The sequence below is a fragment of the Caretta caretta genome, chromosome 5 (genome assembly GCF_965140235.1).
Source record: "Caretta caretta isolate rCarCar2 chromosome 5, rCarCar1.hap1, whole genome shotgun sequence".
Taxonomy (NCBI): Eukaryota; Metazoa; Chordata; order Testudines; family Cheloniidae; genus Caretta; species Caretta caretta.
The window spans coordinates 23597056-23612941 of NC_134210.1; the positions used below are offsets into that span (position 1 = coordinate 23597056).

Below are 15886 nucleotides of genomic sequence, written 5' to 3' on the forward strand. Positions count from 1 at the left end.
TTACAATGTCACCTGAAAGTGAGAACAGGCATTCTCATGGCACTGTTGTAGCCGGAATCGCAAGATACTTATGTGCCAGATGCACTAAACCAGGGGTGGCCAACCTGCGACTTCAGGGCCTCATGCGGCTCTTCAGATGTTAATATGTGGCTCCTGCATAGGCACTGACTCCAAGGCTGGAACTACAGATGCTAACTTTCCAATGTGCTGTGGGGTGCTCACTGCTCAACCCCAGGTCCTGCCACCACTCCACCCCTTCCCCCAACATCCCTGCCCCTTCCCTTGAGCCTGCCATGCCCTCGCTCCTCCCCCCTCTCCACCAGAGCTGCCTACACATGAAAAACAGCTGATTGCGGTGGGCGCGAGGCGTAGGTGCTGATTGGGGGGCTGCTAGTGGACAGAAGGGGCTGGGGGCTAGAGGGGGATAGCGGATGAGGGGCTTCTGACATATTACTGTGGCTCTTTGCCAATGTTCATTGGTAAATTCTGGTTCCTTCTCAGGCTCAGCTTGGCCACCCCTGCACTAAACATTCATATGTCCCTTCATGCATCAACCACCATTCCAGGGGACGTGTGTCCATGCTGATGACAGGTTCTGCTTGATAAGAATCCAAAGCAGTGCAGATTGACACATGTTCATTTTCATTATGGGTCAGATGCCACCAGCACAAGGTGGATTTTCTTTTTTGGTGGTTCAGGTTCTGTCGTCTCCACGTTGGGAGTGTTAATCTTTTAAAGACTTCTGAAAGCATGCTCTACACCTCGTCCCACTCAGATTTTGGATGGTACTTAAGATTCTTAAACCTTGGGTCAAGCGTTGTTGCTATCTTTGGAAATCTCACATTGGTACCTTCTTTGAGTTTTGTGAAATCTGCAATGAAAGTTGTTCAGTTCAAGAACACATGTGCTGGGTCATCAGCCGAGACTGCTATAACATGAAATATATGGCAGAATGCGAGTAAAACAGAGCAGGGGACATACAATTCTCCCCCAAGTCACAAATTTAATTAATGCATTATTTTTTTAAAACGAGCATCATCAGCATGTCCTTTGGAATGATGGCTGAAGCATGAAGGGGCATACGAATATTTAGCATATCTGGCATGTAAATACCTTGCAATGCTGGCTACGAAAGTGCCATGCAAATAAATGCCTGTTCTCGCTTTCTGGTGACATTGTAAATAAGAAGAGGGCAGCATTATCTTCTGTAAAGGTAAACAAACATGTTTGTTTGTCTTAGCGATTAGCTGAACAAGAAGGAGGACTGAGTAGTCTTGTAGGCTCTGAAATTTCAGTTATGTAACAAAACAAAAATCCACATTTGTAAGTTTCACTTTCACAACAAAGACTGCGCTACAGTACTTGTATGAGGGGAACTGAAAAATACTATTTCTTTTGTTTATCCTTTTTACAGTGCAAATATTGGTAATAAAAAATATACACTTGATTTCAATTACAACACAGAATATAATACATATGAAAATGTAAAAAAAAATCCAAAATGTTTAATAAATTTCAATTGGTATTCTATTGTTTAACAGTGCAATTAAAACTGCAATTAATTTTTTTTGAGTTAATCGTGTGAGTTAACTGTGATTAATCGACAGCCCTACTTTATATTTAAAATTGCCAGTCTTCGGTCTCCCCCTTACTGACAGAAGAATGGAGCCTGCAGAGCTCTGCACTATTCTCATGAATATTACAAATAAAGGAGGCACAATTCTCCTATACCTGCAGACCCACAGGACATGATGATTTCTTGGAGGATAGTTTGCTGAGCCACATAGCAAAAAAAAAAAAAAAAAAACAATTCAAGGTTATTGGTAGCGTTCATGCAGCAAGTGCAGATGGTGAAGTGCCACTTCTAGGCATGAGAAGCAGTGACTGGTGGGACTGCATCATAACGTGGCCTTGGAATGATGAGCAGTGGCTGTAGAATTTTTGAATCTGAAAAGCCACATTCCTGGATCTGTATGCCAAGCTTGCTCCAGCCCTCCAGGACAGGGACACCAGAATGAGAGCAGCCTTGACCGTGGAGAAGCAAGTGGCAACCCCACTCTAACAACCGGCAACACCACAGAGTACATGAACAGAAAAGGCTATTTTTCTATGGTTATGCAAGCACTGGTGGATCACTGGGGACACTTCACTAACCAGCCCATATTGATATCAGTGAAGGCCCACTACACACCTTTAAGAACACATACAGCTCATTGTTAAAGAGATATGTCTACAGCTCAGCACAGATCTGTTGCACTCCCTTGCCTTGTGGCATGTTGCTTCTCTTTCATGCAGCACTGCAGCGGATCCCTGATGTACTCCTTTGTCTGAATCTGCCTGTAGAAGTCTACATTTCTACAGCTGGTCCATAGCTGGGCTTGCATAGCCTCTTTCCCCCAGAGGCCTGGGAGATCCAACATCTCCTGTCTACTCCAGGCAGGAGCGCATCTAGGGCGTAGGGCCAGCATGTTTGGTTGGGCAACTGCCCACAACAAAGGAGCACAATCATGAAAGGCATTTCAAAAATACATGCCGGGGGTTGGGGGTGGGAAGGCTTCTAGTCTCCATGACCTCTGGCAGTCGAGTTCACAACTGTTGCACTATGGGACAGCTGCTGAACAACTGTCAGGGTTGACACAGGTCATGCAGTGTTTACCTTCACGCTGCACTGATCTCAGTAGGTTGACCAGGGTTCAATGCTATTCAAGGAGGTGGTTACAACAACACAGCAAAACAAGGTGCTTACATCAGCAGGACACAAATTTGCATGCAGACACATGCACAAATAGGTTGATGCACGGCAACTTACGTCAAGCTAACTTTGTAGTGTAGACCAGGCTCCTCCGTGCCTCAGTTCTGCATCTATAAATTAGGGCTAGTAGCTCTGTACCTCACAAGGGTTTGAGGATAAAAGATTGTGGGGCAATGGGGCAATTACTATAGTAATGGGGCCAGATAAATAACTAAGGCTAGACTCTACATTACAAGTTTCATGGGTCTAAATAAAGATGTATTTTATTTTTTAATTAAAGCAGTGTTTTTAAGATGTAATTAAACCAGTAAAAGCCCCTGTGTGGACACTCAAATAGATTTAAGCTTGACCTATACAGATTCCTTACCAACTCACAAGGAATTGATATAAACCAGGTTTAAATTTGTTAAGAGGGCCCACAGGGGCTTGCACTGATCTATTCAAAAGAATGCTTTTAGTCAAACCCACCCCCACTTGCAATATAGCCATGGACTTAATCTTTTCCCTAAAACTTGGGAGTATTATAATATAAAAACGCATTATTCTCAGGAACAATTTTCAATCGGGTGTAGTAGTTAGTAGTTCTAAAACAGGCCATGAGAACTAGAGACTGAGACTTCACCTAGAAACAGGACAGCATTAGTTTTATCATAGCACTCTGTTCTGACTCTGGGACATAACTGGTGCTTTTGAAGAGAAAATTGTGACCTTTCACAGAAGAGATGGACTCAAGAAATAAAAGTTATCTGTCATGACGAAGAAGGAGACTGCTGTTGCTAATCATTACGTGCCACAGAGGGTCCTGTGGGAACAGTGAGTGTACAAACTGGGTTTAGTGAGTTTGTGGTGCTCAAGGCTTGCTACAAAGCTTTCCTTTTCATTTCTTTATAAAACATTCCCTCTAATGGGGAAGGGAAAAAAGGCTGCATAGAGGCAGTGTATATTACTTGCTACTGAGAAGTACATTCACAAGACTTAGCCAAATGAAGTTTGTCTTCCTACGTTATCATCTGAAGCAGATTCATCACCAAGAAAAGCAATCTTGAAGTTTGTGCAAATGAGTTTCCCGCAGGCTCCACGATTTGACCCATCTTCTTGTACACACTTTAATACTGTGTTTGCCTCACAGAGCAGCAATTCACCTGATTGAAATAAACAGTCTTAGCTTGCAGCGTAATGGAACATTCAGATATTAAGACACAGTCATCTATTCAATCTCCAACTCAACATTAACTTTGAGTCCAACTTCCTATGCATTGGCTGGCTGAGTTTACCACGTCACAGAAGTGCCAGAAAAATCAGAGAAATAGCTCATGGGACTGATGTCTTCTCAACTGGGCATTCTATCTTTAGATTATTGGTTCAAGTTTAAACCAAAAAACAAATCAATGGCCTTTGAAATGAACTGCTGATCTTAATTTCTAATGGACAAATGTCCATATTACAATTTGTACCCTTGTGGACAGTTACATCTAAGCAATATATTGAGTTTAGATGTAAGGGTGGGTCCAATCCAAGTGGCTGCTCCAGATTCAAATTGGAGGCATCATTCTGGAGAAGCTTAAAGTAATGCTGCCTCCCTGTGCTGTAGACAGGGATTGCACCAAGTGTCTTGGGAGATTAGTCTCTAAGGTGCCACTAGTACTCCTTTTCTTTTTGCAAATACAGACTAACACAGCTGCTACTCTGAAACCTCCATGAAATCAAGTCTCAATTACAATTTCTCTCACTGTCAAGTTTTTGTAACCTACAGCATTCTAATGCTTTGTATCAATTTCTACCTACAAATTTAATTATCTTATTGATGTTTTGGCTGGGAATCATGACATGCATTTGATAGGTTACCAACAGTATACAGGTTCTGAGGACATTCCAAGGCCTTAAGACCACATTTGTAAGTGTCATTATGGATCTGTGATGGCGAGAATTAAGCTCTATATCCCACATGCAAAGACTGACCTCCAAGCTTAATACTAACTCCACTAGCTTTTGTTGATTTTTTATAGGATACAGGAAAGATTTAAAAGTGGACTAAAGAATTCTAAACAGTTGGGCTCGTGCCCTTTCTAGCATCTTTATGAAGAATGCAAAGGCTTGACTTTTTATCTTATTACTGCTACATTCTCCCATTTTTGTTGGAGAACATTTGGAAGATCTCAGGGATGTTTATTGTGATTTCTAACATCTTAATCAAAGGGAAAAGGGATTATCTTTACCAAAGGCTTTTTATCTAAAAGGTTAGTCACTGAAGTTGAATAGGTGTAAAAAAACCCAAAAGTGTAAGAGTAATTTTGAATTGTAACTAAAAATCTTTTCAATAGCTCAACTTGCACTGTTTTCTTGAGGTCATTGCTCTAGCTCTCCAATCAGGCTTTCAGCCAAGACATGACCTACATTTCTAATATTATATATTTTCCTAAATTCCTTCTAAGTCTTCTTTATAAAATAAAGAAACGTAAAACCTGAGCACAATTTTTCCCCATGCAGGACACCTATAAACACAGTACTCAAGTTCAACAGAAATACCAACTTTGCATTTTAGAACAATCCATGCAGATGCAAAAACAGAACATTCAGCCTGTATGGTTACTTACCTCTCATCCTCTATTTTACTACTCAAGATACCGGTGTCTCTTGAGCGTTTACTGCACCAAACAAATGAGAATATTTTCTTATGAAGATGTGGCTATATAAAAGACATAATTTTGAGTTCTAAATTCAATACACAATGTAACACAGCAGTTACCTGGTAACAAGTGAAGGTTTACTTCCTTTTCTATGGGTTCCTTTATGTGTATTTCCTAAAACAAAAGAAGAGTCATTGTTCCTTTGAAAAGAACTTTAATACATTAGTACCATTTACAGAATGACTTTCTTAAATGTAAACACTAGATTACCTCAGAGATCAGCAAAGCACTATTCTGTTCAAGAGGCAGGGGGGAAAAAAGTTATTAACTTTTCAGTTTGCAAGAGAGAAGAGATAGGGATATTTAAAAGGACACCATCCACTTGAAATAAATTTCAGACCAGAGCTAGAAGCTGAGGCCCCAACACCTCATGCAATATTTGTAGTTTTACAATAGTCTTTGCAATATTAGTAATTTTCCTAATTTAAAAAAGTTGTTACTCTTCTGGTTTGTGAAAGATCTGAATAAGAGCGCTGTCAAACACGAAATAAAACTGAAGAGATATTTTCCTTCTAATATTTCAATTTATTAATAACCTTAGGTAAAAAAAATTCTAGGCAGAAGTGTGACTTTTTTCCCCTTTTAAAACAGACCAAGTTTGGCAGTAGTTCTTATAGGTCATTTGTCCACCATGTTTATGTTTAAGTTGGTGGCTGGCACCCATAACGTGAAACTGTGCAGTTCTTTTAAAATGAAGATTAAATCTCTGTGCTGGGAACCCAACTAGTATCCAGTTCAGGACTGAGTAAAAAAAATATTAAATAAAAAGCCAGCATCACTGCCATTAGTACCTTTAGCACAGGTAACAGCACAAGTAGGTAGAAATTTCTCAAGTAAAATTTAGTTTCCCCAACTTCCCCACTCCTAAAGTTACACATCCACTATGGTCTCCATATAAGACAAATCTGTCAGAACTATAGCATTAGTATTGAAGTTATGTAGCATCTTTCTAGTGCCATGAAGCTTTATATTTTAGTAACTATAATGTAATAAACAAACAAGGGAGTAAAATATGTAAGTTACACCTAAAAAGCACTGTCACTATTAAAGAGATCTCACAGAAAGTGACTCCAGAAGCTCAGACAGAAATCCTTTACACAAACTGAACATGGCATATTTCAATTAAGAGTCATACACACAGTACAACCCAGATGAGGGTCCCAGAGAAGGTCTTAATATTGATTACGCTAGCCTTAGTCGTACTCAGCATGATTAGTGCAACCTTACTGTAGCCTCCCAAGATCAAAGAACATAATCCTTCCTGCACAGGCAGTTCAGAAGGCTCCCTCGCCCCCCTGGAGTCACAATGAACAGCTTCACCTAACATGCATTAGGAGCCCTTGTGGAGAACTACTGGTTAACTGGAAAACCAAAGGAACCACAGCTGTTGTAAACTAAGGTTAGTTTGTGCCCAGTATTCTAATAAGAGATTGTGACTCAACCAAGAAAGCCAGTTGGAAATTTATTAAAGGTCAAAATAAGAGGGAACAATAAGCAGTATGCCTGAGTCTTGTCAAGCTAAGCACAAAGGAAGAGAAATACCTCCTGGCACAAACACAAAATTAAAAACTCATATCCAGGCATATAAATACAGATACTTGTATCCAGACCCAGAAGAACCTACATGCAAAATGGTGACGTTATTTATCAGCATCTAACAAGGCAAAGGGTATGTTTACACAGCCAAGAAAAACTGCCAGCGGACTCTAGCTTGCAGGGCTCTGGTTGAGGGGCTGTGTAGATTTTTGGGTTTGGGCTGGAGCCCAAGCTCTGGAACCCTTCCACGCTGCAGGATCCCAGAGTCGGCTGGCATGGCTAGCTGCAGGTTTTTCTTTGCTGTACAGACATCCCAAACAAAATACCAGGAATCCTTTGCAGGTCAACAGCAAAAAGTATTGAGTGCTGGGACAGAAGACAGAAAAGGTAGTTAAACTTGTAAAAAAAGTAAGGTAAGGCAATCATGGAAAAAAATTCAAGCCGGAAGATGACAGCTAATGGAAGAGGGGGAAAAATAACAGCTACTCCTGTGTGTTTATTGTATCATGAATGGAAGCTTGAAACAATTAAATGAAACTGAAGAGTTCAGAAATTCAGAAGTGCTTTTAAATCAACAAAGTTTGTCTACAGGCAGCAACTCCAGTAATTCACTAAAGCAGACCAACATTACATCAAACCTCCACACAAACACGAACATAAGGAAAACTGAACTATTTTCCCCCACTGTTGACGCTTCATCAACGGGAGAGAGTATTGCTATAATTGATGAAGAATTATAGTTCCCATTTTTCAGAACACAGACACAGTCGCACATGTACACAGCCAGCTCTGCAATTCCTGTGTGCTTAGTTCATGTGCACACACCAGCCAGCTTTCCTTCTGATGGACAAACATGATCTTATTTTTAGTTTTCCTAAACTACTGAAGCCAAGTTTAACATACATAATTAAGACTATTTAAAACAACTTTCTCTGTTTCAAAATTGTATGGCTATGAATGTTAATTTATTCCGTGGAGATTACTTGTGGCTCACTAGCAGGCAGTTGGCAAAATTAGAACCAAAAGAATTATTCACTTAAATCAATGGGAACAGCCGTGGATTTTTGAAAGTTTACGTCCATCAGTTAACACAAACTGAAACACTTACAAGAGAAAAGGAGTACTTGTGGCACCTTAGAGACTAACAAATTTATTTGAGCATAAGCTTTCGTGAGCTACAGCTCACTTCATCGGACTGTCTTTAAAAGGGGTGAGCTAAAATCTCTGAAATGTATAGCTGCAGTCCTGTGAAGAGAAGCAGGCAAAACAAGATGGCCTTTTTAGTTAAAGGTGATCTACAAAGAAAAAAAAAAAAGCCTTATAAAAGATCAAAAAGGACAACCTGAAAGGTTTTCCCAAAAGAATGTTTTCTGCATTAGAAATTCAACTTGCATCTGCTTGAGAAACCTGGTATGAAATGGCAACACACCTGAGTGTGACAACTATTGTTAACAAGTAGTTTAACTGAAATTATCAAGGTATCAGGCTGTTAACAGATATAAATTTGAGAAACTAATTGTCTGCTAAAGATTTACACTTCTCACTGCCTCAATTAAGGAATGAGTTCAAAATACACATCTCAGACATCCAGGATATCTTCCTGGAAAAATAAGGAAGGATCAGACTTTACATTCCTTACTTTGTAAGAAAAAACAAGAAAAGACACTTTCAAACAAGTCGGGCCTTCTGTCTACATCAGACAGAAAGAGGGCACAAGGTCATTTTTAAGAAACATCTCTGAAGGTTAATTTAAGCAGATATGTTGTATCCTCAAGTAGTCCAAGGGTCTTTACTGGTAGTATGCAGGAATTTTACATTAAGGTAAACTGCATCCCAAAAAGTGACCGATCTGTCTCCTTTTCTTTAGCCTTATTCCCTGGCCCAGACCACCCATCCTTCTACTCAAGCCTGACCTCTACATTAGACTTACTGAAAAGTTGGGAGAGGAATAGAGGCACATTTTTCAGAGTGCAGGTTATCTTCTTCTGAAAAGCCTGGACAGCGGGTGACAATTAAAAGTAGATTTATAGTTTTTAATATTACAATGTTTTAATCTAGTACCTTGTGTATGAATCTACTGCTTCCTTCCCATTTATTTTGGAGCAGATTAGGTACCCTTTTCTCCTTGCCTGATGGCCCTAGGGAAAAAAAAGAGATCTACTTCAACTGTTCCTAGACAAATGGCAACCTCCGAGTCATCTTAACCCTCTAAACTCATTTATCAGCTAGAAGTTACCTCGTTTCAGTCATCGTTCATAGGAACTGATGGAGAAACTATGGAATTTTCTGCTGAGGCTCTATGGATTTGCAGTTTCATCTCAGGTTCTGGACAGTTCTCAATACAGAAAGATTGCTTGCAGTCTCTGAACCAAAGCAACCCAAAATACCTACTACAGCTGTTATACCTGCAAAAAATTAAAAATAAAAACCTTTGGCATTCCACACCAAGCAACCAAAAAAATCAGCCTGTGCTTTAGGAGGATATCAAACGCAGACATTGCCCCCTTCATTCCAGCTTTGATACAGTTCTCTGTGCAACAGTCTCCGAAGCCTGAACCTCCAGGAAAATCAGCTAGACTGGGAATAGCATTAGGGCATGTCTGCACTAGAAACTTTTTGCAGTGTTTGTGTATCTGTTATCTGGAGCAACTGATGTGAGCAGTGCACAATACTGCACTGTTAAGATGATTAAGGTACTTTTTCCTTGTATCAATGAAGTCACACAGTACAGCAAAGTTTCAAAATAAGTGCTAAGTATTCTGGTGGGACAGCTTATGGTTTATTGCTCCATCACGGTTATGCATTCTGGGATTTTTTGACTGCAGTGGCTAGAATTCAGATGAGCCTGTACACACTCCACTCTCCAGAGGGCAATGAAGTCCAGGACATCTGCATAGGACAATGCTAAGCACAAGGCATACTCCTGATGATGGAGCAGTCATAACAGGTATGTGAATCCCCATGAGCTGGAACCACAAAGGACAGCACTTGGCTGCACACCAGCTTTTAAATAGGAAAGCGACATCCATTCAGGATAACTCTGGAAGAGTAGCGGGTATATCGGTAAACAAAACAATAATCCAGGTAAAGGGCAAAGCTGTGTATGATAGAAGTGGAAGGACTTGGAGATATGCAACAGTTGTTCAGGACGGAGATGTATCCACACTTACTTCATGGCGGGTACTCTCATCCCACTTCCCTGGAAGTGGGTTTTTTAAGTGGGTTCAATAACGTACAGTAAAATGCCAGACGACTCGCACTAGAAGATTCTGTATGTGGACAGAAGTCACTAAAGAAAAGTAAGTTATCCCTCAATAAATGTCAAATGTAGACAAGCCCTTAGTCTTGTATCCTATGTATGAAGGCAGTTTCCTCAACTGGAGTACTATGATGCAGAAAAGCATTTATATTTTCACAAAAAAAAGATAAATGTTTTGAAGATAAAGCCCATGAAGATTAGTGTTAGGATAAGGTAATCTGATTTCTGCACTACCTATTCGGTTGATTAGCTAGAGTTCAGGCAAGAAAGCATATCCAATCAAGTGCTGTCCATGAGGACCAATTCCTGTGAGCTCCACTAAGGAAGGGATCAGAGTGGTAGCCGTGTTAGTTTGTATCAGCAAAAAGAACGGGGAGTACTTGTGGCTATGGTGCCACAAGTACTCCCTGTTTTGTTTTGTTTTTTTAAGGAAGGGATATTATTCATAACGTACTGTTTGTGAAATTTAACCAGTTCTACAAACTGCAAATTAGATATCGTCTATTACATAATTGTTCAGAAATAAAATCTGAGATCTTTTTGCGAAGCCTAGATAAATGTAGCTTTCCAGTGACACTTATCTTAGCCAAAGTCAGCAAGTGGTGGCAGCCAAGCTATACATAGAATCATAAGACTGGAAGGAACTTTGAGAGGTCATCTAGTCCAGTCCCCTGCAATCCTAGCATTAATTATTATCTAGACCACCCCTGACAGGTGTGGGTCTAATTTTCTCCTAAAAGCCTCCAATGATGGAGATTCCTAGGCAATTTACTCCATTGCTTAAGTACGCTGACAGTTATGATATTGGTAGATGTCTTGATTCCTAAATCCTTTTAATCAGGTTTCAGATAGTTTTTGACACACAGCACAAACTACTACTGACCTGCTTACAGGACATAACTAGGATAGATGTTACAGCATTACACCTCTACCCCGATATAATGCGACCTGATATAACACGAATTCGGATATAACGTGGTAAAGCAGCGCTCTGGGGAGCGGGGCTGCGCGCTCTAGCAAATCAACGCGTCAGGCTCCGACACGCTGCTCTGAGCGGCATGTTAAGAGTGCTGGACCAGGGCTGAGGGTCTCAGGGGCTGGGGAGGAGAGGTTGGATAGTTCAAAGGTTTGGGGGCAGGGCAGTCAGGGGTGTGGATAGGGGTCAAGGGAGTCAGGGGACAGGGAGCGGAGGTTGGGGGGTTGGATGGGTCGGGGATTTTGAGGGATCAGTCAGGGGGCGGGAAGTGACTATTAATAATGGAAATGCTTGCGACCAAAGCAAGTTTGACATAACGCAGTTTCACCTATAATGCGGTAAGATTTTTTTGGCTCCTGAGGAGCCCATTATGTCAGGGTGGAGGTGTACCATGAAATCATCTCTCTCCAAAAGGAGCATGAATGTAGTGTGGGGCAATTACTCCTCTTCCCCAAAAAACTTCACCTGCACAATCCCATCAATATCTACCATATCACTGTTTGGAGATGTAGCGAGAGGTCAACAATATGACAAAATTATTTAGCTGCATTATTTTCCTTAGGTATAACCAACACAATCACAGGGATGTCACAATGCCTTCTATGAATCATCATCTGGATGAAATGGCTAACACTAAACCCAGGCATAACTGAAGAGATGTTTGTAAGAAGAGGGAAACATTCTGAAGAACTAGTCAAGATGCTGACTTCCCTCTCAAAGGTGTCTTCCACCTAAAAGCAGTATGCAGCCTTGGAGTCTTAGTAACAGGCCTCAATAACCAGGTAGCATCACTGGCAAAGAGTAACTTCTTTCATCTCCAACTTGCTAGGAAGCATAATTTCCTCCTGGCCAGAGAAATCCATACAGAAGCATTGCAAAGGCTCTAGCTTGTGCAGAGTGCATCTGCCTGCCTCTTCAATAGGTCAGACCACCATGAGTATTTCACTTATGTGTTCCATTCCATTCAGTAGTTCTTAGCCCATGGCTTCACCTTCAAAGACATCAATGGGGTCAGAAACAAGCTACCACAACTACCATGAATTGTCAAAACAGCTGTCTCAAAGAAGCACAACAAAGCTTACAAAGGACAAAGTACATGAGTAGAGTCCTGCACGGATACAAAATTTGTATCTGCATCTGATTTGCAAAAATGGTTCGCAGATATCCACATCCGTCAATCTAAGAGCTGGTAACTAGGCTGACAGAAAATTCTTCAGTTGACCTAGCTGCATTTATACCAGGGGTTGGATTGATCTAACCATGGAGATGAGGGCACAAAACTTTTTGATAGCTCTAAGCAACATAGCAAAGTCCATCTAATTTTTAAGCATAGACCACAAACTATAATTTAAGAAAGTTTTAAATCCTTAGGGTTGAAGGTTACATCAGTTTGCATTTGGGAAATAAACATCAATTTAGTTTGAAACAGCTGAGAGGTATGAACTGTCCCTAGTTATCTCAATGTAGGTGTTAAAACAGTTAATTGGGTTTAATAGTTAAGGGAGTGTCTCAAACAAGGTGTATAACTGTGTATCTAGTTTGCATTCAACCAGTACAACTGTGAGAGTAAACTCAGTAATTGCATGGGTGCAGATAGGGGGGCATCTCCCCCCCCAGATATGTTGCAGAAGCAATGCATTGGGAAGGGGGGGGTACCCAGATTTCTCCCTTAGCCCTGCTTCCTCCCTGCGGAGGAATGTAGGACAGGACTAGTGGTGACATCAGGAGCTCTGTACCCTGCTGGGCAGTTTCCCCCACATGGTCTGCGTAAGGGAAGGGCAGGAGAGCTGCTCCTGTTGATTCACTGCACAACCCATGTGGGGAACTGACTGGCAGGCACAAAGTATCTTCAGTTTCTGCTCTCTCCCCCCTAGCCCCTTAGGGGGGCACAGAGCAACATTCGGGGGGCGGGGGAGCAGTGATGCCACCCAGGTGTTCTCTGTGTAAGGGGAGGGCAGGGACCAAGGAGAGCCAGGCAAGTGAGCTGCTTCCCTAGCATACGGTATACAGCCCAGGTGAGTGAGCGAGTGAATTACTCCTGGGGGAATTGGAATTCTGCACCTGGCTCAGCTGCTAAGGGGGTGGGGGTAATGGGACTTCCTCTTTCCCTAGAGCAGCTGGGGCCAACCCCCAGGGACCTCCCTGGTTGGGGGAAGCTCTGCACGTCCCCTCCGCTCCTCGGCCTCAGGGGGCAGGAGTCACTCTAGGGCATCTGCCCAACCCACCTGCATCTAGCACCCCACACACACTCAGAACCCCCTGCACCTGAATCCTCATCCCACCAAGCCTCTCACTCCCTGCATCTGGACCGCCCCTGCAGAGCACCCACCATGACCTGGAACCCCCTGGAGAAGAAATGTTTATTGGAAAGGATCCATTGAATAGGGGGACTTACAGAAGGGAGAGAGTTATGTTCAGACAGGTGTGAATCAGGAAAATATTAACATTGTTTTGAGGTTAAAAGAAAATGAAACCTAGTAGCATGTGTTTTGTCCAGAGGAGGGGCTAGCCAGGTTATACGGGAGACCTGATACTAACTTTAAAATTCAAACCATGCAGAGAAAGTGCCTCTGGTTACACTGAACACTCTGGGGACATGTGACCGCATACTGACCAGACAGAAAGGTTGCTCTGAAACGCAAGAGGAAGGATTTCACTATGAAAAGTAATCAGACTTTATTTTGGCACTACGTTTACAGACTGTGCATTCTATAATGGATTACAAGATCTGGGCAGGGACTGTCTTCACTCTCTCTTATACAGCACACAATAATACACTGTCTGTGTTTAGTAGTCTAGACATGTTTGCTTCTATTATGAGTTTCTGCACTATCACTTTAGTTTAGTTCAGGGCAACATGAATTACGTTCAGAGAACTTTTTGGCTGAACCTGGAAAAAGCGAAAGGGAGATGGACAATGATGTCAGGCCATAAGCACAGAAAAAACATGCTGTCTTCCCCTCTGAAACAGGATCACAGATAGTCTGGAGAGGGTGTTTGTGTGCCCAGATAGGGATAAATAACCTACAAGGTACCAGGCACAGTTCCAGATTCTTCATATACAGACACTCCCTGACTTATGCAAGCATTCTGTTCCGGAATGCCTTGCATAAGTCAGAACTGTATCTCTGGCCATTACACCAACAAAACCAAAAACAAACATACAAAAAAACCACACCCCCCAAAACCCCCCTCCACCTCCTATTTCTAGCTTATGGAAGTTTTTCCGTAAGCTCTGGTTTGCGTAAATCAAGTTTGCGTAATTCAGAAGCGTCTATTCAGAATGAGGAATGACACAGGAAGGAAGGAAGGAAAGATAGAAGCAGTAAGAAACAATAGACTGAAAAACCCCTACATAAGATCAGCATCTCCAAAATACAAGAGTCCTGAGAACAAAGAGGCTCGAGTAAAGTCATCCAAGACAGGGATATTGAGTCTGGACAGAGTGGGGGAAAAGGTAAGTCTCAGCACATCTGAAGACAGATTTCATATTTAATGAAGTTTTAAGAGCTTCTCACCTCAAAGAGATGTGGACAAAGATATTTGATCTAACATATGCTTCAGTGGCTGAACAAGAAGGTGGAAACTCAGGAGTCTAACCAGGTCACTTAAGACCCATTTAGCTCTCAAGTGTGTGACTGCTTTGAACTTGTATGTTAGATGAAAAAAAGGCTGTCAAAACTCCCACAATTTCTTATTCATACATGGCAGTGGATAGTCTAGACTGAAAAAGCTATAAAAATGAGTTGTATTAGGAGTGAATGAGCATTCATCTGAAATTAATGCTATAGTACATGCAAGATCATTAAAGCAATGTAAAGTGTACAAGATTTAGAACATTCCAAAGCTAAAGTTATTCTGGAAATGTTAATTGTCATAATTTCATATATAGTATTTTCAATGCCTTCCCTTGTTAAATGCAAGCCTTAAGTCATACTATATTACTTATCAAGGTATATGGAATGCAACATAAAAAAAACAGATTATGCAACATTGCTCATCAAACATGACAGGATGGAACTCTTGCCATCATCTGATTTGAATGCTTAGTTTTACAACAGTACTACTGTTTTTGCTTCTTGCTGTTTTTGCTTTTTGCTTTAGTTTCCTGTGAGTTTAAAAAATTTAGCATTAGTTTGTTTGCAAAGTTTTTGAACTCTACAGTGCATTCAACTTACAGTGCACAGGTGTGTATCTATATATAATTCAAACAGTCACATCACAAACCAAAGCCAATTTCTCAAACCAAGTAAATTCTCACTGAAGACCAATTCTTTATTTATTAGTTTAACAAACAAAGGTCTATTAAAAATGCTTAGCAACCTTAACCATTATTAAAGCTATCAAATGTCTGTTATAGATATAACCAATCAGATTTTTCACAGATTACTACTACTGGTAAATTTATTTATTTCAGTCTGGAAAGTGTTGTCTCCTGATTTGAATAAAGTAATAAAATATGAACTCCAGCTGTACATGTGCATTTCAGATTCTTCCTTTGTCTTGCAAGGCCTAACCAAAATCTAGACAAACCAAACCTGAGCTTTTCAAGTTTTGCTTTGAGAAAAGCAGACCCTAAAAGGAGGTATTGATAAATTACTGCATGTGTGCACTTAATCTTGAAGTGTTTTGCGACACTATTAGGCACAAATCTGCATTAAGGACTTCATGTACAA

At 41.0% G+C, this 15886-nt stretch overlaps 1 protein-coding gene across 3 annotated transcripts in view; it reads right to left on the minus strand.

The window, feature by feature from the left end:
• The window catches only part of MTMR12 (myotubularin related protein 12), a 67377-nt gene that overhangs the window by 42977 nt on the left and 8514 nt on the right, over positions 1 to 15886 (minus strand). For 2 of the 3 annotated variants that reach the window (XM_048850125.2, XM_048850128.2), the window contains exons 2-3: positions 5499 to 5553; positions 3755 to 3894 (exon numbers count right to left, since the gene is read on the minus strand). In XM_048850125.2, coding sequence (XP_048706082.2) covers positions 3755 to 3894; positions 5499 to 5553 — 195 coding nt within the window. Of the gene's footprint in view, positions 1 to 3754; positions 3895 to 5346; positions 5398 to 5498; positions 5554 to 15886 lie in introns of those variants that run through there. The other variant, XM_048850127.2, reaches the window with a different exon arrangement.